The 20,134-nt window shown below is 39.2% G+C and overlaps 1 protein-coding gene across 2 annotated transcripts in view; it reads left to right on the top strand.

Annotated features, from left to right (window-relative positions):
- The window catches only part of LOC101860187 (coiled-coil domain-containing protein 58), a 17,232-nt gene extending 4,597 nt beyond the window's left edge, over positions 1-12,635 (top strand). For both annotated transcript variants that reach the window (XM_013085669.2, XM_005103902.3), the window contains exons 2-5: positions 3,294-3,419; positions 5,908-6,054; positions 7,010-7,069; positions 11,724-12,635. In XM_013085669.2, the coding sequence (XP_012941123.1) occupies positions 3,294-3,419; positions 5,908-6,054; positions 7,010-7,069; positions 11,724-11,783 (393 nt within the window). In that variant the 3' untranslated portion in view covers positions 11,784-12,635. The remainder of the gene's footprint in view (positions 1-3,293; positions 3,420-5,907; positions 6,055-7,009; positions 7,070-11,723) is intronic.
- The last annotated feature ends 7,499 nt before the right edge of the window (positions 12,636-20,134 follow it).

Raw genomic sequence — 20,134 nt, 5'->3', positions numbered from 1 at the left:
TCTGTGTTTATGTATTTTTGTGTGTGATTGTAAGTGTGGTGTGTGTAAAGATAGTCACTTCTATCGTATAAGTGGGTGGTTGGTGGGTACTGTGGTGTGGTCTGCTCCTTCTCTCCTATTCAAAAAATGTTTTTTCTTTCTTGTTTTTGTGTTTGTTACTCTCTTGTAACACTAACACCTCTAATCTTCGGCACTTATATGAACTTATTGTGTTGCAACTCTTACGAAAACAAAAGATAGTTTTAGTTATGAACAGGGCACTTTGGCAGCAAGCGTAAGTGAATGCGTGGTACCGAAGCTCGATCTACTTTCGCTTTTGTTACCACCCAGAAATTTGCCGGTAGCAGTCTGATTAACGCAACATTTGTAACATACAGGTTGTGCATACAAACGCTGTGTCGCCATGAAAATAAATCATTGTCCTTTGCTTTCACTTGCGGAAAAAAAAGAAAGCTATACAGGCGTCTTGTCGGGCTCGAAATCGTGACCGGTCAGTGAGCCTGTACCTCCGCATCACATTGTGAGTACCAGTGATCGTTGGGGTCACCGGTCCAAAGTTCATTCAAAGTGTGCGCTGTGCGAAGTATAGGGCTCCGGAATGGGGGGATTATCGATTTTTTTAAAAGGTACAGCCGGGGAGAGGAGTGGGATTGAAGGCAACACCGGATGACAAAAACTGAACTTGGAATGGAAGCAAATTTTAGTATATTTAGAATTTTGATTATTACTAGAGCTTCCTGCTACGGAAAAGCATGCATTGGTGCAAGCCCTGTATGGAATTGGGATCCGTCATGGCTCAAACCTAGTAAGCCGTGTTTTTTAACTAAAAGGTCCGCGTTTCATTGGATGGGTGATAGTACGTTTGTTTCATTGTCCTTTGTTTTAAGAGAGGTATGACCTCATCAAGTGCATACTTTTTTACTCTCTCTCTCTCTCTCTCTCTCTCTCTCTCTCTCTCTCTCTCTCTCTCTCTCTCTCTCTCTCTCTTCCTCTCCCTCTCCCTCTCTCTGTTTTCTAAGTCTCGTTCTCTCTCTCTCGTGATATTATTACATGTTTTGTAAACATCTATATTATAGCTTTCTGTTCCTGATTCGTAGGTTTTCAGTGTCACTGCATTTTGCTCTCCCTTGGGAAAGATGACAGGGGGTAGATCGGGATCATTTGTGGGATTACATTCCGCCCACTCACAAACCCAAAAAGCGGAGTGAAAAAGAAAATAGGAAAAAGGTCAAGGTCTTGAAGGGAGCGAAGCAGTTACCGTGCACCTAGCTCAAGCGCCACCCCCCACGAAACAAAATACCCGGTTACCGTGTTCGTAGATAATTAGAGGTGCCCGGTTGCCGGTTACCGTGTAGATATTGAGGCTAATCGTCCGGTTACCATGTACATGTGTATGTGACATTGAGACTACACGCCCGGTTGCCGATTACCGTGTACGTAGATATTGAGGCTACGCGCACGGTTACCATGTATGCAACATTGAGACTACACAGTGAAAAAGGAAAAATTAATGTCAACGTCAGGAAGGGAGCAAAGCAGTTGCCATGCACCTAGCTCACACCCCCCCCCCCCCCCCCTCCCCCACAAAACTAAATACCCGGTTACCGTGTTCTTAGATAATGAGAGGCACCCGGTTGCCGGTTACCGTGTACGTAGATATTGAGGCTACTCGCCCGGTTACCGTGTATGTGACATTGAGACTTCACGCCCGGTTGCCGGTTACCGTGTACGTGGACCCTGAGACTACGTGCCCAGTTACCGTGTACGTAGACCCTGAGGCTAAATGCCCGGTTACCGTGTACGTAGACACTCCGTTTCCTAGATTTAGATCTAGATCTAGATTTAGTTAATACCAGGGGGACAGAAGGAGGAGCGAGGAGTCATCTCAGTCATAACATCAGAAGTAGTAGTATGGGGTGAAGTTGGTCAATAAATGTGCGCATAAATATTCAATTCATCAAATTTATGCTCCAGTGAAGGAAGAGGAAGCAGAGTTTTTTTTAGTTTTAGTGAGAGTTTTACGGCACTTGCTGCGTTGCAACAATAAGGTCATATAAGTGCCTAAGAATAGGTGCGTTACAAGAGAGTTACATACATGTTCATAAAAAAGGAGGAGGAGGAGGAGAGATAAGGACCATAGGTGCTTGATAGGAAAGAAGGAGTAAACCACACGAAGAAGAAGAAAAAGAAAGGGAGGAGGAGGAGCAGAAGAAGAAGAAGGGGAGGAGGAGGAGAAGAAGAAAAAGAAGGAAGAAGAAGAAGAAGGCCATTTTCTCGCTAAATTTACCACTGAAGCCACAAGACATCACTTCCTTCAATTGCGAATATCTTGAGTTCTATCCAAGATAAATGGATATTTATTTCATTGGAAGCAAGGCAAATAAATCAGCTGTCAGATGATACCAAATAACTCCCACATGCCCAAAAATTGACGAGCATCTGATTCCACCGCGTCGTGACACATTTATTGTTGATTAACAGTTGTTTATTTTGATTTTAGATGAAGCAAAAGAAATTCAAACTTTCAATAGATTCGAAAAACAAAAAATTAATTGAAAGTCACATTTTAGCCTTTTGAGACTTGTAGCTCCAAATACCACATTGCGTCTTACGACTGATTTTGTCTGCGGCTGACACATATAATGACTAAATGATACCTCTTCCAATAGTACTAAACGTGGAAGTTTCAGTATTGCTTGCTTCCAAGCTTACTGTGACGCCAAAGCGTGCAGAGGAAGGCAGCGCCTTGAGCCTCGCAAGATTTGCACGTGCTGTTTTGGGCAATGTTATGTGTGGAGGGATGACAGGTTGTTCCTAAGTGTGTAAGGCAAGAGCAAGATAAGGGAATGCTATCCATGTAAGGGCTGAAAAAAAATCCTTTTTTTAATGCTGAAGAAAGAAACACTCCTATCATGTGCATTATTTTTATTAAAAAACCACATTATATGTTGAAACCGCTACTCTGTTGAATCACACTGAGTCTGAGAAATAAATGTTTTTTTCTCTCTTTTAAAAAAATTTGCAAAAATGCCGTGGACGATGCATCGCTCACTATCGTTTTATACCTACATCACTAAATTGGTCATGAAATGGAAAGAAATAACCTATTTTGATAGCATCTGTAATGAAAAAAATCCCAGTTTCAGATACATGTTTTTGGCAATTACATAGATTTAATTTTGTGTTCTGTTGCTTTTCCTTTTTTTTTTGATTTACTAAAAACTTTGCTTTTCTTGTGTACGGATTTAGTCTGTCACTGAATTTCTAATCCAAGTATTTTGTGGTGTCACCAGGATTCATTGAAAAAGCTGCGGCTCATTGATGACAGAATAATTCATGCTCTGAACACCAAAATTCCGACACAGTCTTTCAGACATAAGGTGGATGTAAACTCAGAATGCAAGAGGCTCTATGATGAGGTAGGAAAGCTCTCTCTTTAATTGTAAGCTCTTAAGAAGTAACTACTGCCCATTCTTGTGTTTGTTGAGTTTTCTAGAATAATGGTAATGAATAGAAAAATAGCAATAATATTATAGTGATGGTCATTAAAAACGCACCTCTTACAAACCAATTCAAATAATGGTGATGTGTTTATTTTTATTTTACAGATTATATACCATTGCATTCTGTAGTAATTTTGTGAATATTCCCAGCTGAAATGAAATGAAAAGGTCAAATGGAACAGCAAGCACCAAAGTATGAAGCAACAAAAGTCCTTTTTTTAAAATCAGAGCCGTAAATTGAGTTTTTAACTCTTGCCTTAGTATCGTGTATGTCCTCCTTTGGCCTGAATACAGGATTGGCAGCGTCTTCTCATGGAACTGATTAGAGTCTGAAAGAACACCTGTGGAATCGGTACACACTCATTTGTCAAAGAATGCCTCAGCTCTTGGAGATTGTGTAGAGGTCTTCCACTGGGCAAACAGCGGCCAAGCTCGTCCCACACAAGCTCAATTGGTGTCATGTCATGTGATGGCCAAGGCAGGACATCAATGTTGTTTTGCCTGCAAAAAAGCAGTGGTGGCTCGACCTGTGTACGGGCGGGCGTTGTCGTGTTGGAATAACTGCAGTTCTGGGTGGTTACCAAATAACAGCACAACGTGGTTCTGCTGAACCTGCTGGTATGTGTTGGCATTCACAGGCTAGTCGAAGAAGTACAGTGGTGTGCAATAATCGTGGCTGAATGCTCCCCATACCATGACATTACGTTCTCCCCATCTATCGACCTCCAGCATGCAACAGTTGGTGTAGGGCTTGCCAGGGCGTCTTCAGACCCTTATTCTCCCATTAGTATTTGAGAGGGCAAACCGACTCATCAGAAAAGACTAATCCTCCACTAGTTTCGTGTCAACTGTAAATGCTGCCTGGCCCTCTGCAAACGTTGTTGACGTTACCTCTAGGTCAGGACAGGACCCACGTACAGGCATCTGGCTGCAAGTCCTGCTTCCCTTGCGCTGGTGTTGTAACTCGTGGTTTGCCACTCCGATGCCGATCTGCTGTAGATCCAGTAGCTGCATTTTGTTGAGACAACTGGATTACAGTCGAGTGGCTACAGTTCATGCGCCTGGCAACTTGCTGTGCTGCCATTCCTGCTTGGAGCATTCCAATGGCCCTTTCACATTCTTGCATGGAAAGTCGCGGCATTATTTACCCAGAAAAAATCCGTCGCACAGAGTAAAGAATGTCAGTTTTTGTTAGGGGCGAATATAATCTCTCCCTAACAGCCAAAAAGTCTGTCTCGCTAAACAAAGTTTAGAGTTAAGGTCGACACATCAGATTTTTGTGTGTTGCAAGTGCGCATTTACAGTTTTGCACTGGGAACTTCAAATTTTGTGTGATCGGTAACCTCAGTTGCCTGTGAACTTTTGTCAACCCCAATTGATGTCACTGGATAAATTTCAGTGCAAATGTGCTCAATCCAAAATGGTGCGTTTTTAATGACCGATAGTATATTTTATTTGATAAGAGAAAAAAATTTCATCCATGAATGTCTTGTTTTCCCTCGTTCATTCGAGATAGGTTATATACTTTTGCCTTCCCTGATTTGTTATATGCTGTTTCAGAGGATGTGAAAGAAAATAAATTTTGCCATGTTGTTGCTTGGTTTAGTTACAGAAAAGGTTCAAGGTCTTGAGTATTTTGTTTCTTTCTACCAATTGTAAAAATGGTTGTTTGAAGAATTTTTTTCCTTCTACTGTACAAATTACATTAGATTTAGAAAAACCACTGTATGGATTGGAAGTAAATGAAAAGGGGTAGAGTAAAGGAAGATTGAACTGAATTTCAACAGCCTAAACTGCAATATCAACACTGTGTTTATTTATTTCTATCCAGACTTGGGCTAAATTTGCGACCTCGTTGTAGATGTTTGTAATTGAAGTCTTGAGGTCTGGACTTTGCTTTGGGCAATTACATTCATAGCATGGCACAGTCCAGAAAGTATTTATAGATCAATTATGAGAAAAATAAGCCCACCATGGTGGAAAGTTGTGTTTGACCTAATTTAATTCTTAAACTGGTTACATTATATCAAACAGAGAAAATTCCTTGCCAGCAATTGCATGTGTTTAAGCCCCAACTGTTGTGTATTGAAAATCTGGAAGGGACAGATGACCTGTTAAGTCAATATTTTAAATGTTGATGCTGTTATCATCGAAATCGGAAGTATTGCTACAACATTAACAAATAGGGAAGTGTTGACAAGGCAGGGAACTGCGAACTGATTATATTAACCCTACCCCAGGCACAAAATCAGTGATGGCATGGAACAAACATTGTTACTTCTTTGCTTTTTTCTTTTTAAAATCCTGAACTGGAGCTTCTAACAAACTGGAAATGTGGTACCTGGAAGTTCTATATATTAATGTGGATACTACTGCTAAGCTTAATTTTGTTTCTATTACTTAGATGCAGGTTTCATACGATCAGAGAGATAAATCCATTCGCCACTGTCTTGAATTGGTCAGTAACGATGTGAAGCAATTGCGGCAGAAGAAAATGGACTCTCCGGATGACGTGAATGTGCTGAGAGAATTACGGAAAGAGCAGACAAAGGTACTGTAAATTAAAGTTTCCCCCTCTATGCCAACTGGTTAAAATGTGTTGACCATCCACAAATTTTAATTGACCTGAAATTAATTGGATTTCAAAACTGTTTCCTCTAAAATTGGTTGAAAATGGTTGAAAAAGAAACATCTGATTTGCTGACATCACTGTGTTATTTGTTGTAAAGTTGTTCAGGCCATCTGCGTATGTCGTTCTTTGTATTCCCAAAAATTGATGAGCACCTCCTGATTCAATCGTGTCACAACACCTTATTTACTAATATAGGCAACTGCTTTGGGCCTTATGGTTTGTGAATTTGTTATTATGTGTGTATTCAGTTGTGTTAATTGAATGTGAAACACAATTAGGCCAACAGTTACACACATATGACAGCCCCCCCCCCCCCCGGGGTGGTGCTACTGACTGAAGTGTCTTTATTCCCAAAGGGGGGACATTAACAATGTTCTTATAATGCACAGTAGAATTGTAATTGTAAATGGGTTGATTCATCAATGTCATGCTCATAACTGCCTGAACTGCAACAGGGAACTGCTGCTTTTTCATTCCTAATCCTTACTATCGTAATTTTCCTCTACTTCTTTTGTATGTTTGTCACACTCTTGTGACCCGCTATGTCCAGGGTGCCTTGATGGTCGAAGCAGACTTTGTGCTTTTGAAGCTAGAGACGTGAGCAGAGTATGTCTGATTCCCTGTGAGGACTTCTCTGTTGACATCCACCCCCTGGCACTCATATGAACTTCTGCAGTTGTGAGCGCAGCAAAATCTCTACTAAAAGTAAAACTAAACATATGACAGAATTGGACAATTGTTAGAAATGATAATGTTTAAGCTAGGCCCATTTAAGAGGATTGGGTTTTCTTATCCTCAGTCATATATATATATTATGTTAGATATGAAATGAGATTGAAGAGTTGGTAAATAATAGTTTTTTTTCTTCCCCCAGCTCCGTTTGATGCAACAGGAAATGAGTATAGAAGAAGTGGTCAAAGATAGAACGTTAAAGGTAAGAAGTCTTTCCCTGATCCCCTTGTTGCTGACATTTAATTTCACGTTTTATTGTGTGTGTTTGAGTGTGTGTGTGTATGTGTGTGTGTGTGTGTATGTGTGTGTGAGGAGGGGGAGGGGTGCAACTAGCTCAATTGTGTTAGTTCTGACTTAGTAATTAATGGAATTAGAGTCAGGAAAGTCCACCGAACAGAAAACTGATATTTCTATTACTATTATGAAATTAATATATGACTCTAGTTATATGCTGTGGGGGGCTCTTGTGGCCTGGAGGTTAAGATGTTCGCCTCACACTCAATAGGTCCTGGGTTCGAATCTGGATACTGGCGGAAAATTTTCAGTGCTCTTTACACTATATATCTATACACAGCCCTCAGCAAGCATTTTACAAAATCATGGATTGAATTATCATTCTTATGCCGATGATTCCCAAATGTATATTAATGGCCCCATTCAAGATCTGCCAAACATGATTTCTATCTCTAAACAATGTTGTTTTTTTTTTATTAAAAAGTGGATGACAGTAAACAAATTGAAACTAAACAAAGAAAAGACAGACATCATTCTCATAAAAAATCCACGATTCAATAAAGGTCTGGAAAGTGTCAACTTTGATTTATATGGGCATATGACATCTAGTAAAGAAGTTGTCAAGAATCTCGGTGTATATATTGACCACCACTTATCAATGGGTTCGTTTGTAGGATCCCTGTCCAAATCCCTTTATTTTCAGGTGAGAAGGATAGGCCTAGTTCGAAAGTACTTAAACGAAGAGACCACAAAAACACTGGTAACATCTCTTATCCTATCTAGATTATACTATTGTAACTCACTCGTAGCAGGTCTGAACAACAAATATATGAATCGTTTACAAGTAATTCAAAACAATGCCGCTAGACTGATAACAAGATCTAAAAAAGGAGACCATGTCACTCCATTATTAAAAGAACTACATTGGCTCCCTATAAAAGAAAGAATAATATTTAAAATCTGCGTCATGTGTTTCAAATGTGTAAATAAAACTGCTCCTTTTTATCTACAAGAACTTATCAGTGTATAAAAGCCAGGGAGAAACCTAAGATCATCAAACGATAACACCCTACTTGTGACACCTGTAAAATCATACTAATTATATGGAGTGAGATCTTTCTCATATCTTGGTCCATTTATCTGGAACAGATTACCCATGAAACTAAGACAAACAAAAACACTTGATAGCTTCAACAGACATCTGAAACATTTTCTGTTCATACAGGCCTATCTTCATAAGCTTTTAACGTTATTTTTCTTTATATTTGTTCTGTGACTATGTCTGGATGAAAATAGTCTCTGTGTGTGTGTGTGTGTGTGTGCATTAATATATATTGCATGAGAAGAAAGGAAGTAGTAAGAAAGTATTTTTGAAAAATGGGTATTCCAATGTAAAGCGCATTGAGCTACTTTTTTGGAAATGCGCTATATAAATGTTATATATTATATTTTATTATTATTATTATTATTCTCTAAAATATTCTCCTTTCACATACCTTTCCTGCTCTTTAACAACGTTCTGTCGTCTGCTTTCGTTTCCAGTTTCTGCCCTCACCTCCTTTGCCCCCTCCTCTGGGCTCCTGACTATTTCTGCAGCCTTTCTCCTGCTACTCCTTAGCTCATTCTTACTGCTGTCTTTCTGCCACACCCCTGATGTTATGGTAGGTATGATCTGCTCTTAGCCTTCTCGGTCAAGAAAAAAAAGTCTCGGAAGCCCCGTGTGCAGGTTGCACATGTTAAAGATCCCTTGGTGGTCCAAAATCGATAAGAGTAAGCTTCGGCTGCCACACGGGCAAAATTCAAAATTTCCCTCCTACTGAAAATGTTTGAAGTGCCCTGTGCGTTTATATGACCTTAGGCAGTTGCAAGCACCTTTAAACACTTACCATTAAAAAAAAAAGAAAAACATGCCCTTACTATGAGACAATATGGAAACCCAGTGTTGAGACTCGGTTGTCTGTAGATGAAATCATGGCAGAAAAATTTTCGAGCTAAGCATTTAACTAATTTAAGTGATCAAGGAAAGAGATCTTAATGTAATTTCAAATCAGCAGCGTTTGAGATTTTGCTTTTGTTGTCCTATGAATTGTTGTTGATTGCAGTGATTTTGATATGTTATACCCTATATTACAGTGTAATAATAATAGTTATTAATAGATTGCCTCTGCCTTGCCCTGGGGGCTTTCCGCATATCTCCTGTGGAGAGCCTCCAGGCTGAGTCCAACATCCCTTCCCGAAAATCATTAGGAAAAACTCTCACTACCATAAGCGGTAAATCAAAGCTCAACACGTGACAAAATAACACACGTCTTCATCTTTCAAACTTATCTAGACATAATGAACAAACACAAAAACATCTCAGAGTCCTTGAGGACCTTGAAAACTTAAAACTTTTCAAAAAAGATACAGAGCCATTTCTTTTTCATGAACTGTCTCTGTGGCACTTCACCAAGGCAAATATAAACTTAGAACTCATCACACACAATAAATCATGCACAGACACTAAAGCATTCGAAACCCCATAAAAGAAAACTCATCAAACAATACTCCAATGCAGAGAAAATCTTTACCAATAATTCCCCTGAATCAGACTTAGGTGTATAGACACCCCTGCCCTACCCACAAACAACATTCAACAGAGGAGGCTTCATCCCAAGGCCTCAGTTTTTTTTCTGTAGAGGGCACTGACATTGAGATGACATTGGACTTTATAGACATTTCTCCTGTAGAAAATTCTCCCAAATCATCTTTTCTTATTCTGTTTAGTTCTTTGTTTGGCCTCACTTTGCCCACCAATTTCACACTCTTAAACCCTAATTAATATAGTTAAACTAGCTGGGCTCCCTTTTAATGAAAGGAATGATAGGTGCATTAACATCAACTGAAAATCATGGCCTGCTATATTTACACTCTACTGGAATGGAGCTATAAATCTTGAGAGAAAAGGGACACATGTGTTTCCAGTTGCCAAATAATAGATGTACTTGTATAGAATATATTGATTCTCTATTCTGCTTTCGTGCACTGGTTGTACACTCCAGAATTTTAAAGGTGTGATATCATTGCACACGATTAGTGAACAGAAATCTCACTTATTGTTTACACTGGCATCTTAAAAGACGAACTTTCCCAAGATTAGTTCTAAAGGAAACTAATGAAAAACTGAAAATTAAACTACAGTGACTTCAGACTCATCCATAAAACTGTGCACCCTTTGAATAATTCTGAACCAATATTAATTTTTTCAAATTCGAAAGTTAAGTGGTTGGGAAGTTTTAGGCTGCCAAAGTGAAGGACTTTCACAAATATAATATAGTTAAATGTTACAGTCAAGGATTCACTCCTTGACTGAACAAAGACAGCATATCGTATTTTCATAGCTACCAGGCCAAATAGGTATCTGAGGACATCTTGAGCGATCCGATCTTTTGGTAAAAGCATACATTTTCCTTCCTGTTGGAATGAACGTGACAGAAAACACTCTCCCGCTGACAGACTTTAAGAATAAGGTCGAAAGATACTCCTCCAGTCTGTGCGAGAAATGATCCTGGGTCTGTGACGCCAGCTATCCGCTGAAAGAATGTCCAGAAGTCTATGGAAAATGTTCCAAGCTTTATTTTGCCTTCCTACTTTTCTTTCCCCATGTTATTTCCAGGTTAAGGATTTCATTGGCCTGAATGCAGACTTGTGGAGGGTGTGGTCAATCGTTCTCCATGGCATATGGAGAATTTCTTCTCAACTGTTCTATGATGTAGCTGATATTTCCTTCTCATTCTTTTTTCCCCCTCATTTACGAGTCCGTACTCTGCTTTTTCCCAACTCCTTATTTGCCATTTTGCTTTGTTCTGTCACGGTATGACTGTCATTGTGATTTTGTCCTTCTGCAAGTGAGTGACATAAAGAAACAAGGGATGCTTGGAAACCTTAGTTGGAATCATGATTGATTATGATGAAGATGATCGTGGTTGGAGTTCCCAACTGAGCGTTGTTGACCCTCACCTGTTTGCAAAGTTTTTATGGCTGTCCACCATCTTGGCTTAGTTGTGTCACAGATGGACATTAGGCCAGAGCCGCACATCTTTTAAATAAGATTCCTCCAGTGTTGAAAAGTTTGTTAAACTAACACCATGTCACGGTTTGGCACATCCTAACGGAATGTGTCGAATTTAATTATGTCCGTGAGAAATATTTTAAATTTAAAGATATTAAGACCCTTTTTGACATCGTAGACCCTTGAAAAATTTTAAGTTATATAAAAGAAATTGGACTATTTAATAGAATATGAAAATATATAGTTATTGTTATCGGTGTATATATACATACACTGAAATTAATATTGTATATACAAATGTAAATAAGCCTTTTCCATATTTACAAAAAAATTTTTATAAATGTTAGTTCGTCTTTTTAGCATAATGAAAATAGTGTGATCGTGTGCGGTTGCGAGCTCCAAAAGACTCTTACTAAAAACACGTCTGATTTTGTAGCGGTGAAACCTGTTGGCGCTTAAATGACCAAAATTGTGTCGATAGTGCCGTAAAACATCTACCCAATCAATCAAACACCATGTCAAACAAACAAATAAGATTCTATGTATCAAACATTTTATTTATTCTCCTCAGGTTTTCTATGAACGTTGCAGAGACAATTACACCCCACCAGCAGCCCCCATTGTCATGTAGTGGCAGATTGTATTGTGTTTCATCAGTAGAACTGCTGTTTGACTTTGAGTGCAGGTCTTTGCGTGGGTATGAGGTGTGTCTATGTTTGTTTGTGTGTGAGTGTGCACACTGCCCGACAGACCCTGTTGACAGATTCTGTCTCAACATTTGGTCTAAAGGAAAACTGAAAAAAAGATTAAAGTAATTCTGAAAATCTGCACCATTCACAGGAGTTTGAGCTTTGTGCTGCTGGTGGCTTCTTCTTAATTTATATAAATCACAATTGCTGATACCCTGTCATGAGGCTTATGATCAAGCAGCAGTTTGGAAGTTTATTTTAAACAAGTAATTTTATCTTTAGTGTTTTTTCCTCATGAAAATAGGATTTTTGTTCTGAGTGTGGATGTTGCCTCTGATGTAAATTGTGAATGCCAGTATTCGGAACTTTTTTTTTTCTATCTAATACTTATTCAGTTTCCAATGCTATAATCACAATGACATGAGACAGAGACTCGGGTAATTGACTATTCTTCAAGGCTCTGATGGCTGTTGTAATTTGTGTGAAATATGGGATGGGTTTTTGTGTGTTTGAATCTATGTGTGTACATGTTAGATCTAGTGATTTTCTTTGTGAGAGTAAAGTAAATGTCATCAGCCTCTGGACTGTTTTATCACACTGCCTAAATACTTTGCTATTTCCTAAGAACTAGAACGTCTTGCTCATGCAATTATTACTAAAGTATGAAATGTGCGGCTACTCTGTACAACCCCCGGATTTTATGAGACAAAATGTAGTTAACAAAGGACAGGAACTAGACCTGTTTAAGTAAACTTGGATGGATGTTGATTTGTAGAAATTTAAAAAAAAATAAATGTATGAAATTAATACAGTGGAACTCTGATTCAACGAGGTCACCGGGCCTCACCTAAAATCTTGTTGAATCCGAGTGTTCGTTATGTCAAACTTGAGGTGTTGTGTAGATAATTACAGGCACTGAGCAAGTTATAAAGAGAAGTAACAAGTGGTGCCTGAAATGCCTGCATGTTATGAGCTGTTAAAAAAAAGACCAATTCGTTGAAATGCACGCCTGTGTCATCTCGATTATTTGCCAAAAAGTTGTGTTGCTGTGTAGAGCCTAGCGTACGGCAACTTTAGATTCCATAGACCAGAGCACAATTCATTATGTAGATCTACGTCAAGACTAGCCTATCATTGTAATAATGATCAGTTGCCGTGGGGAAAAAAGACTGTTACACGTTTGTATTTGCGGCATTCCACGCCTGGACCGCTGGTGCCCCGGACACGCACACAGTCACACGTGTGCAGGCCGCCCATCCGACCCCGACACTCACATGCCAACAGTGCATGTGTTGGTACGAAAAAAGGCTGCTGATTGGTCGCTTGCGAATAATGGCTCATGATGCAGGTGCAATGGATGGTTTCCGGGAATAGGTAAATTCGTTGTGGGAGAAAAATGAGCAAAGCCACATCTGCGGGGGGTGTTCACCCTGGAAGCAACCTCTTAACGTTGAATCCGAGCTTGCTGATTTAAGTGCTCGTTGAATCCGGGTTTTTTTAACTGAGAAAACAACCTGGGAATCCATCTCCTCTCGTTAAATCCGAGTTCCACCGTATGTTCTTACTGGTTTTAATTGAGTTGTGAGGTTTAGTGTGATTTTTTTCTTCCATGTCCAAATAGTGTGACTGGTTTTTGAAAATGTACAATACAGAGTTGTAGCTTTCATAATCAAGGAAAAGACATGCCAACCTGATTGAATAACAGTTTTAATTCATCTTCAAAATGTGAAGTTGATACAAATTATAAGAATGGCTGTTTTCATGTTGATAACTTGAGATGTTTTGTGATAAAATGATACATTCATACATTAGATATTGAATGGAGTGTAGAAATGAACATGTTATGCATTGAATGAAATGAAGTAGATGCCCCTAAATGGTTCTCTCAGTGCATGTGAATATTTTTGCTGAATAAAATATATTTCTAATTGAAAACAATGTTAAGTTTTTCTTTTGTTGTTTGTGTAATCTCTATTACAGTATAAATAAATGACAGGTGCTACTGAACATATTATAGAATGTTGTGTAACTTTGGTCTTTATTTCCCTTTTTGATTCCAATACTATTGCCAACTGCCTATGAAAGTCTGCACTCTCATCTCAAGAAAAACGTCATTTGATCAACAAGAAATGCTTTAGTGCCATGGTGTGCTCCTCAGAACACATGAATCTAGAATGCGGGTTCAGGGGTTCGAGGGATGTGCCACTGACCACTGACTGTAGTGTCTTTAGGCCATTCCCAAAGGGGGGGCATTTCTCGTTCAAGCATAGTAGAATTGTAAATGGGCTGACTCATGTCACGCTCATAACTGTGCCTGATCTACGACAGGGAACTGCTGCTTTTTCTTTCCTGATCCTTGCTATTGTCATTTTTCCTCTACTTCTTTTGTATGTTTGTCAATCTCTTGTGGCCTGCTATTTCCGGGGTGCCTTGATGATAGTCGAAGCAGACCATGTGCTGTTGAAGCTAGAGAGGTGAGCAGTCTAAGTCTGGTTCCCTGTAAATTGTAAAGACTTCTCTGTTGACATCCACCCCTTGGCGCTCATATGACCTTATGCAGTTGCGAGCGCCGCAAAACCCTCTACTATAAAAAAGGAGGGGGGGGGGGGGGGGGGGGTGTCGAGCCGTGGGCCCGACGTTGTGCCCTTGGGAAAGGCACTTTATACGAATTTTCCTCACTTCATTCAGGTAGGAATGGGTACCCGGCCATAGACTAGACTGCGAAAGATCTTGTCAGTATGTTAGTGTTTTAGCGCCTGTAAATGGCTGCTTTATGCTTCCAGGAGTTGAGGTTGTCTCAGAATGCTCTCAGGTCTGCTGGGGTAACAGTATAGATTGTGAAACGGATAGAGCTTGCTGTTGAGTGGGGGCGCTATACAAATACAAATGCTATCTATTATTATAACTAAATCTTATGAGAATGACAGTGGGTGGATGAGGGTGGTTTAGTCCCTCTGTCCTGTTAAGCATCTATTTACTATTGTCCTTATTTGTCCTCCTTTTTTTCTTTGTATGTTACTCTCAACTCTTTAGCAACACATGTAATCTTCGGCACTTCTATGACACCAGCTGGGTACCTCATCATATAGAACTGATTGTCAAGTGATTGTAGAACCAGTGCACATTGCTTTTGAACGGAATCCATACTTGTTTACAATGGCGTCTTAGAAGACGGACTTTCCCAAGATCAGATCTAAACAAAACTAATGAAAAACTGAAAATTAAACTACATTGTAGTGACTTCAGACTCCTTAATATAACTGTACACCCTTTAAATGATTATAAAACACCGTTAATTTTTCGGAATTCGAAAGTTAAATGGCTCTGAAGTTTTAGGCAACCAAAGTGACAAACTTTCACAAATATATATGTTACAGTCAAACCCGGAAACTAGTCATTCTCAGGAAATGCCTGAAAATTCAGTCATTCCCAAGTAATTCCTGCTTTGATCGGGCATTTCCAGGAATGCCTAAAAATTTTAGACACTCTTGGAGAATGACTGAAAATGAAAGCCTCAGATTTCCAGCTTTGCCTGGTTGTTATTTTGACCACTAGGCAAACCATTTGACTATCACTATCACTCAGTGCTATTTGCATTGTCACAATTATGGTTCGAGTACGGTGTTGATTTAACTGTGTTGAGAGAAAGTGAGGAGTAGCAAAAGTTACAAACCTGTAACCTGTCATTAGATATTCACTTTATAGTTAAGCTTGAATATTGCTGAAAATCCTTGGGAAGAAACTTTTACAAGAAGGCTTTTTGAAAAGTATGAAATTACCTATTACCCAAGACAAAATATCAGGAAATTATACATCAGTTGCAGGCGACTTTGGGTGTAGCCAGAAAAACAGCTCGACAGTACAAGCTTCAAGCCAGGTCAGTTTTAGCTATTGTTTTTAACTGTCTGTCTTTCTGTCTGCCTGCCTGTGTGTCTGTCTGTCTGTCTCTCTCTCTCATTCAACGCCGCGGTCAAACGATCGCCTTACCAAGCGCTGCTGGGTACTGAACCAAGGGTAGGCCTCAACATCTATACCAACGGAAATGCTGGGCCAGTTTCAGTCAGGGGATGTTTTACGAGCCTTTGCCCAGCAAACAGCTCTAGCAGCTCGTTCTCATGTCGACGAAATCACCGACATTGTCCAAGTCACATAATTTGCTGCTGCTAACGGGCAAGCCACAAACCTGAATTATCCTCATGTCGACCAAGTTGATGGCATTCGCACTGTTGAAAACGTGGCACTTCTTGAAGGCAGACAGGTTCAAATACACTTTCATGGAGAGCAGAGTAGGAAATTCCAGATGGAACAAGCAGAACGGATGGTAAAAAGAAGTAGAATAGAACTCGCCCCAGGCCAGAAAGGTGACAATGTTGCCATTCTCATTCCTCTTGTTGATCGGGGCCGTGGCGACCCACGAAACATTCTGTTGTTTTGAACAAAAAATGACAACAATAACTACACGCTGGCTACCAAACATGGAATCTTAAAAGGGGCAAACAGCAGGAACGAATTTATTTGAACTTTGCCTTGAAAAATTACTTCTGATGAGTGATGTTAACTGCACCGCACAAGTCAGTTTAAGAGAAGCGGTTGTACTTGGCTCTCAGTGTGGCGGTCAAGGTTACATTAAATGTAACTGTTCAGGGTCAAAGACATGTCAAACAAACAGGTGCAAATGCTTCAAAGCAAAGCTCAAAAGTAATAGTTGTTGCCACCAAAGTCTCAACTGCAAAAAACAAATGAGCTCATCTAAATGAACATTCTATATATTTAATTATCACTTTTTATTATTAAATTTGTTTTCATTAAACGGGATGAATAAATTACCGCATGCATCCCCTGTCATTTACTTTACATCTGTCATTCCGCCATTTTGTTTTTTTTCCGATGGTAGTCATTCCTAGGAAATGCCTGACGGCTTATTTCAGTCATTCTCTGAAAATGACTTACATTTTTAGGCATTCCTGGAAATGCCTGATCAAAACAGGAATTATTTGGGAATGACTGATTTTTCAGACATTCCCTGAGAATGACTAGTTTCCGGATTTGACTGTAACATATATACAATATAGACATGTAGTATCATAGATTTGTATTGCAAGTTTCGTAAAAATGTTACTGAAACTAAACTGAGAATGAGAAGCCTTCTTTCACGTTTATTATTATAACATATATGCTTTTGTGGTATATCTAATAGTTATTGTTCTTCCTACATTAATTTTCTATCAGCATTAGCCATAGGAAAGTTAAGATTTTGCTATTATATTATGCCGAGGATGAATTTTCAACCGTTCGAAGGGTACGGATTTGTCTACTTTTTTTTCCACAAAAAGTGTTCTCCAAGATTAGTGGCCTGGCGTGAGGGAAAACATAGCTGCTCCAAGTTTCCAAAAATGTATTTCGTGTCCATGGAGTGGTGAAATTGTGCAAAATTAGGTCATTGCCTCTGTTCATCTCTCTTCAAGATCAGTCCACTCTTCAAATGCTTTTTGAATAAGGTATGGTTTTAGGTTTTATTGTCAATGGTTATTCACTCACTGTTCGTTGGACGGTGCCACTGATAGATTCTATTTCTCTATCATTCCTCTGTTTTACCTGTCTGTCTTGCTTTTCCCCCAGCACTTAGCAGGCGAAGTGGCGTCGGTATTATGTAACCCTTTCCCCCCACAACTGGCTGTTTAACACGCCCAGGGACCCTGTTTTGGTATCGATATTTCTAACTACGTACAAGATACAATGTTAAGATTATATGTAATCCTCAAAATAGTTGAAATAAATGTGCTCGGCTCTCAAAATAATTTTTCAAAACAAACTATCACTTATGATCATTTTGAAAAAAAAATGTAACGGCCCCTGGCAACCTGGGTGTATCACACCTGTACACTTTGTGGTGTTTAAAAATGTCTTTCTCAATAGAGTATACCCTTACTTGGTTAAAAAATGTATACCATTCATGGATTAAAATGGAAGAAGGAATAAAACTTTAACAAATGTTGATTTTGGTTGCACATAAAGGTAGTATTTCTGCAAGATTGTCATACTTGCACACACACGTAAGAACACACGCATGTCTGATGGGGATCATTTTATGAAGCTTAGAAAATATACATACTTTCTTGCAAGAATTTGACCAGATTCAAATCAGTTAAACATTTGTCACAGTTGACATTGTGATCAGTGCCATGAAAATCTTGAGAACTGGAAAGAGAAATCACGACATCAGAACCAAGAGCAACACACAGTCCTTTAGTTTAGTCTTTAGGCATTCGGTCAGCCGTCTGTTTCCAAGGTATGGAATGAATGCCTCTCAGACACAGGGTAGTATTGCGGCAGAATTGCAAGACCAGAAGGTTTTGATTCTATAATTTATGGGGTTTTCTTAGGAAGTACAGCAGAATTTGAAGCGGCCTCAGGACGATACGGGAGGTCGACGTTTCACTGCATTTACGTCACAGTCACAGTGTATATATATATATATATATATATATATATATATATATATATATATATATATATATATATATATATATATTATATCTATTATCTATTTGTGGTGGCCAAATTTGCTATTCAAAAGGCTTTTTAATGGCTGCATCGATCGACATGCGGTTTTCGCCAAAAAATTCTTTAAAATATTTTCCAGAGCATGGCGCCCTTGGTTCTTTTCAGTTTTTAGACAGGTTTGCTACAAAAAGCTAAATTTCTTTATTTCGCCGATCGTTTTTGTAGGCCGACGCTTCTGTCTCTGTAATTTAGAAAATCCGGAAGTGATACTTCGCGAGGCGCGTTTTGTTTTGAGAGTATTGATAGATCTGATCTAGACTTTCTAATTTTTTGCATCTCTCAAGATTTATGGCCCCATTCCAGTAGAGTGTAAATATAGTAGGCCAATTACTTATAGTTTATACTAGCTGGGCCCCCTTTCGATGAAAGGAATGATCGGCGGTGCCTATACGTTCTTATACTAACCATTCTCTGACCGTCTAGGCCGGTGCTTTAATATCAACTAAAAGTAATTGGCCTACTAGATCTATATTTACAACCAATGAAAGCCTTCATCTCAGTTGCACCAACATGTTTTCAGCTAGGTGGAGTTTTTTTTTTTCTTTCATCTGCTCCCTTTGTTTGTAGAATCATCCACAGTATCCATCTTTTTCTATTTTTTTTAAACAACTAAATAGAGAAAGGAATCTGTAGGTGACAGGACATGATGAGTAAATGGAGTACGGTACAGTACATGTACCATTTTTTGGCAGTTTCATGTGTTTTCCTCAAGATCGTGCCACAGGGAAAGGCTGAGACTGAGAGTAAAGCAATGAGCTCTCTCAAGCAGTAATTCAAAGTAAATACGAGCAGTTGTGAAGGCTAGTACCGCATTACAACATTCTTGTCTCGGACAGGACTGTCCTGTCCTACTGCCGATTTTTTGCATGTCAAAACAGATACTGCACTAGGACAGGACTGATCCGGCTCATAAGGCACCTTTTTTGTTGTTGCCCACGGCGGGGTTAAAAATGCATTCCAAAAATTTCCTAAATATTGGCCAAATAAAATATATAATCAGATTTTCGTGATCAGCGACCCAAAATTAGCGAAAATCGAACGAGGAACACAATTTAATGCCCGATTACGAAGTTAAATTATATATTATAATAATGTGTGTGTGCGTATGCATGTGTGTGTGTTTGTGTGTGTGTGTGCGTGTGTGTGTGTGTGTGTGTGTGCATGTGTGTGTCACCCGGGGACCTTGATATTGATACACAACTTCACCATTGACGATCAATTAAAAAAATAAAATAATTTGCTAGAATGTACTTAGTATCTCATCAAATCAGGTTCCTTTCGAGCCACTTTTCTTATTTTGAGACGTTGATTCCGAATATGAAATCAGTTTTGAGATGCGATAATTATTATTGCGCCCCAAGTTTAATCCTTCGCGGAGGCAAATTTTAAACTATTTAAAGTGATTTTACGTCACAACGCGCAAGCGTCACGATCTTGACAGCAGACGCCTCCAAGTCTGGGACAGTTTTGTCCTAATGCAGTAGGCGGCTATATTTCTCTATAATCACAGACGATATTACCCTGGGACTGGGATAATCCACTGTCCCACCCATTTTGTAAATATTCACAACTGCTCGGGACTCAAATCGACAAGAATGTCCTGTCGCAATAGGTGCGGTACATTACACTCGAATTCAAAGGTATCAAAATCCCGACGGGTTTGTTCCACTATGTAAATGTTAGAAAATTATTTTATTTTAAAATGTTTATCTTCAATGGTGAAGTTGTG

Source organism: Aplysia californica, unplaced genomic scaffold (assembly GCF_000002075.1).
Source record: "Aplysia californica isolate F4 #8 unplaced genomic scaffold, AplCal3.0 scaffold00395, whole genome shotgun sequence".
Taxonomy (NCBI): Eukaryota; Metazoa; Mollusca; class Gastropoda; order Aplysiida; family Aplysiidae; genus Aplysia; species Aplysia californica.
This window is presented reverse-complemented; position numbering and strand designations above follow the sequence as displayed.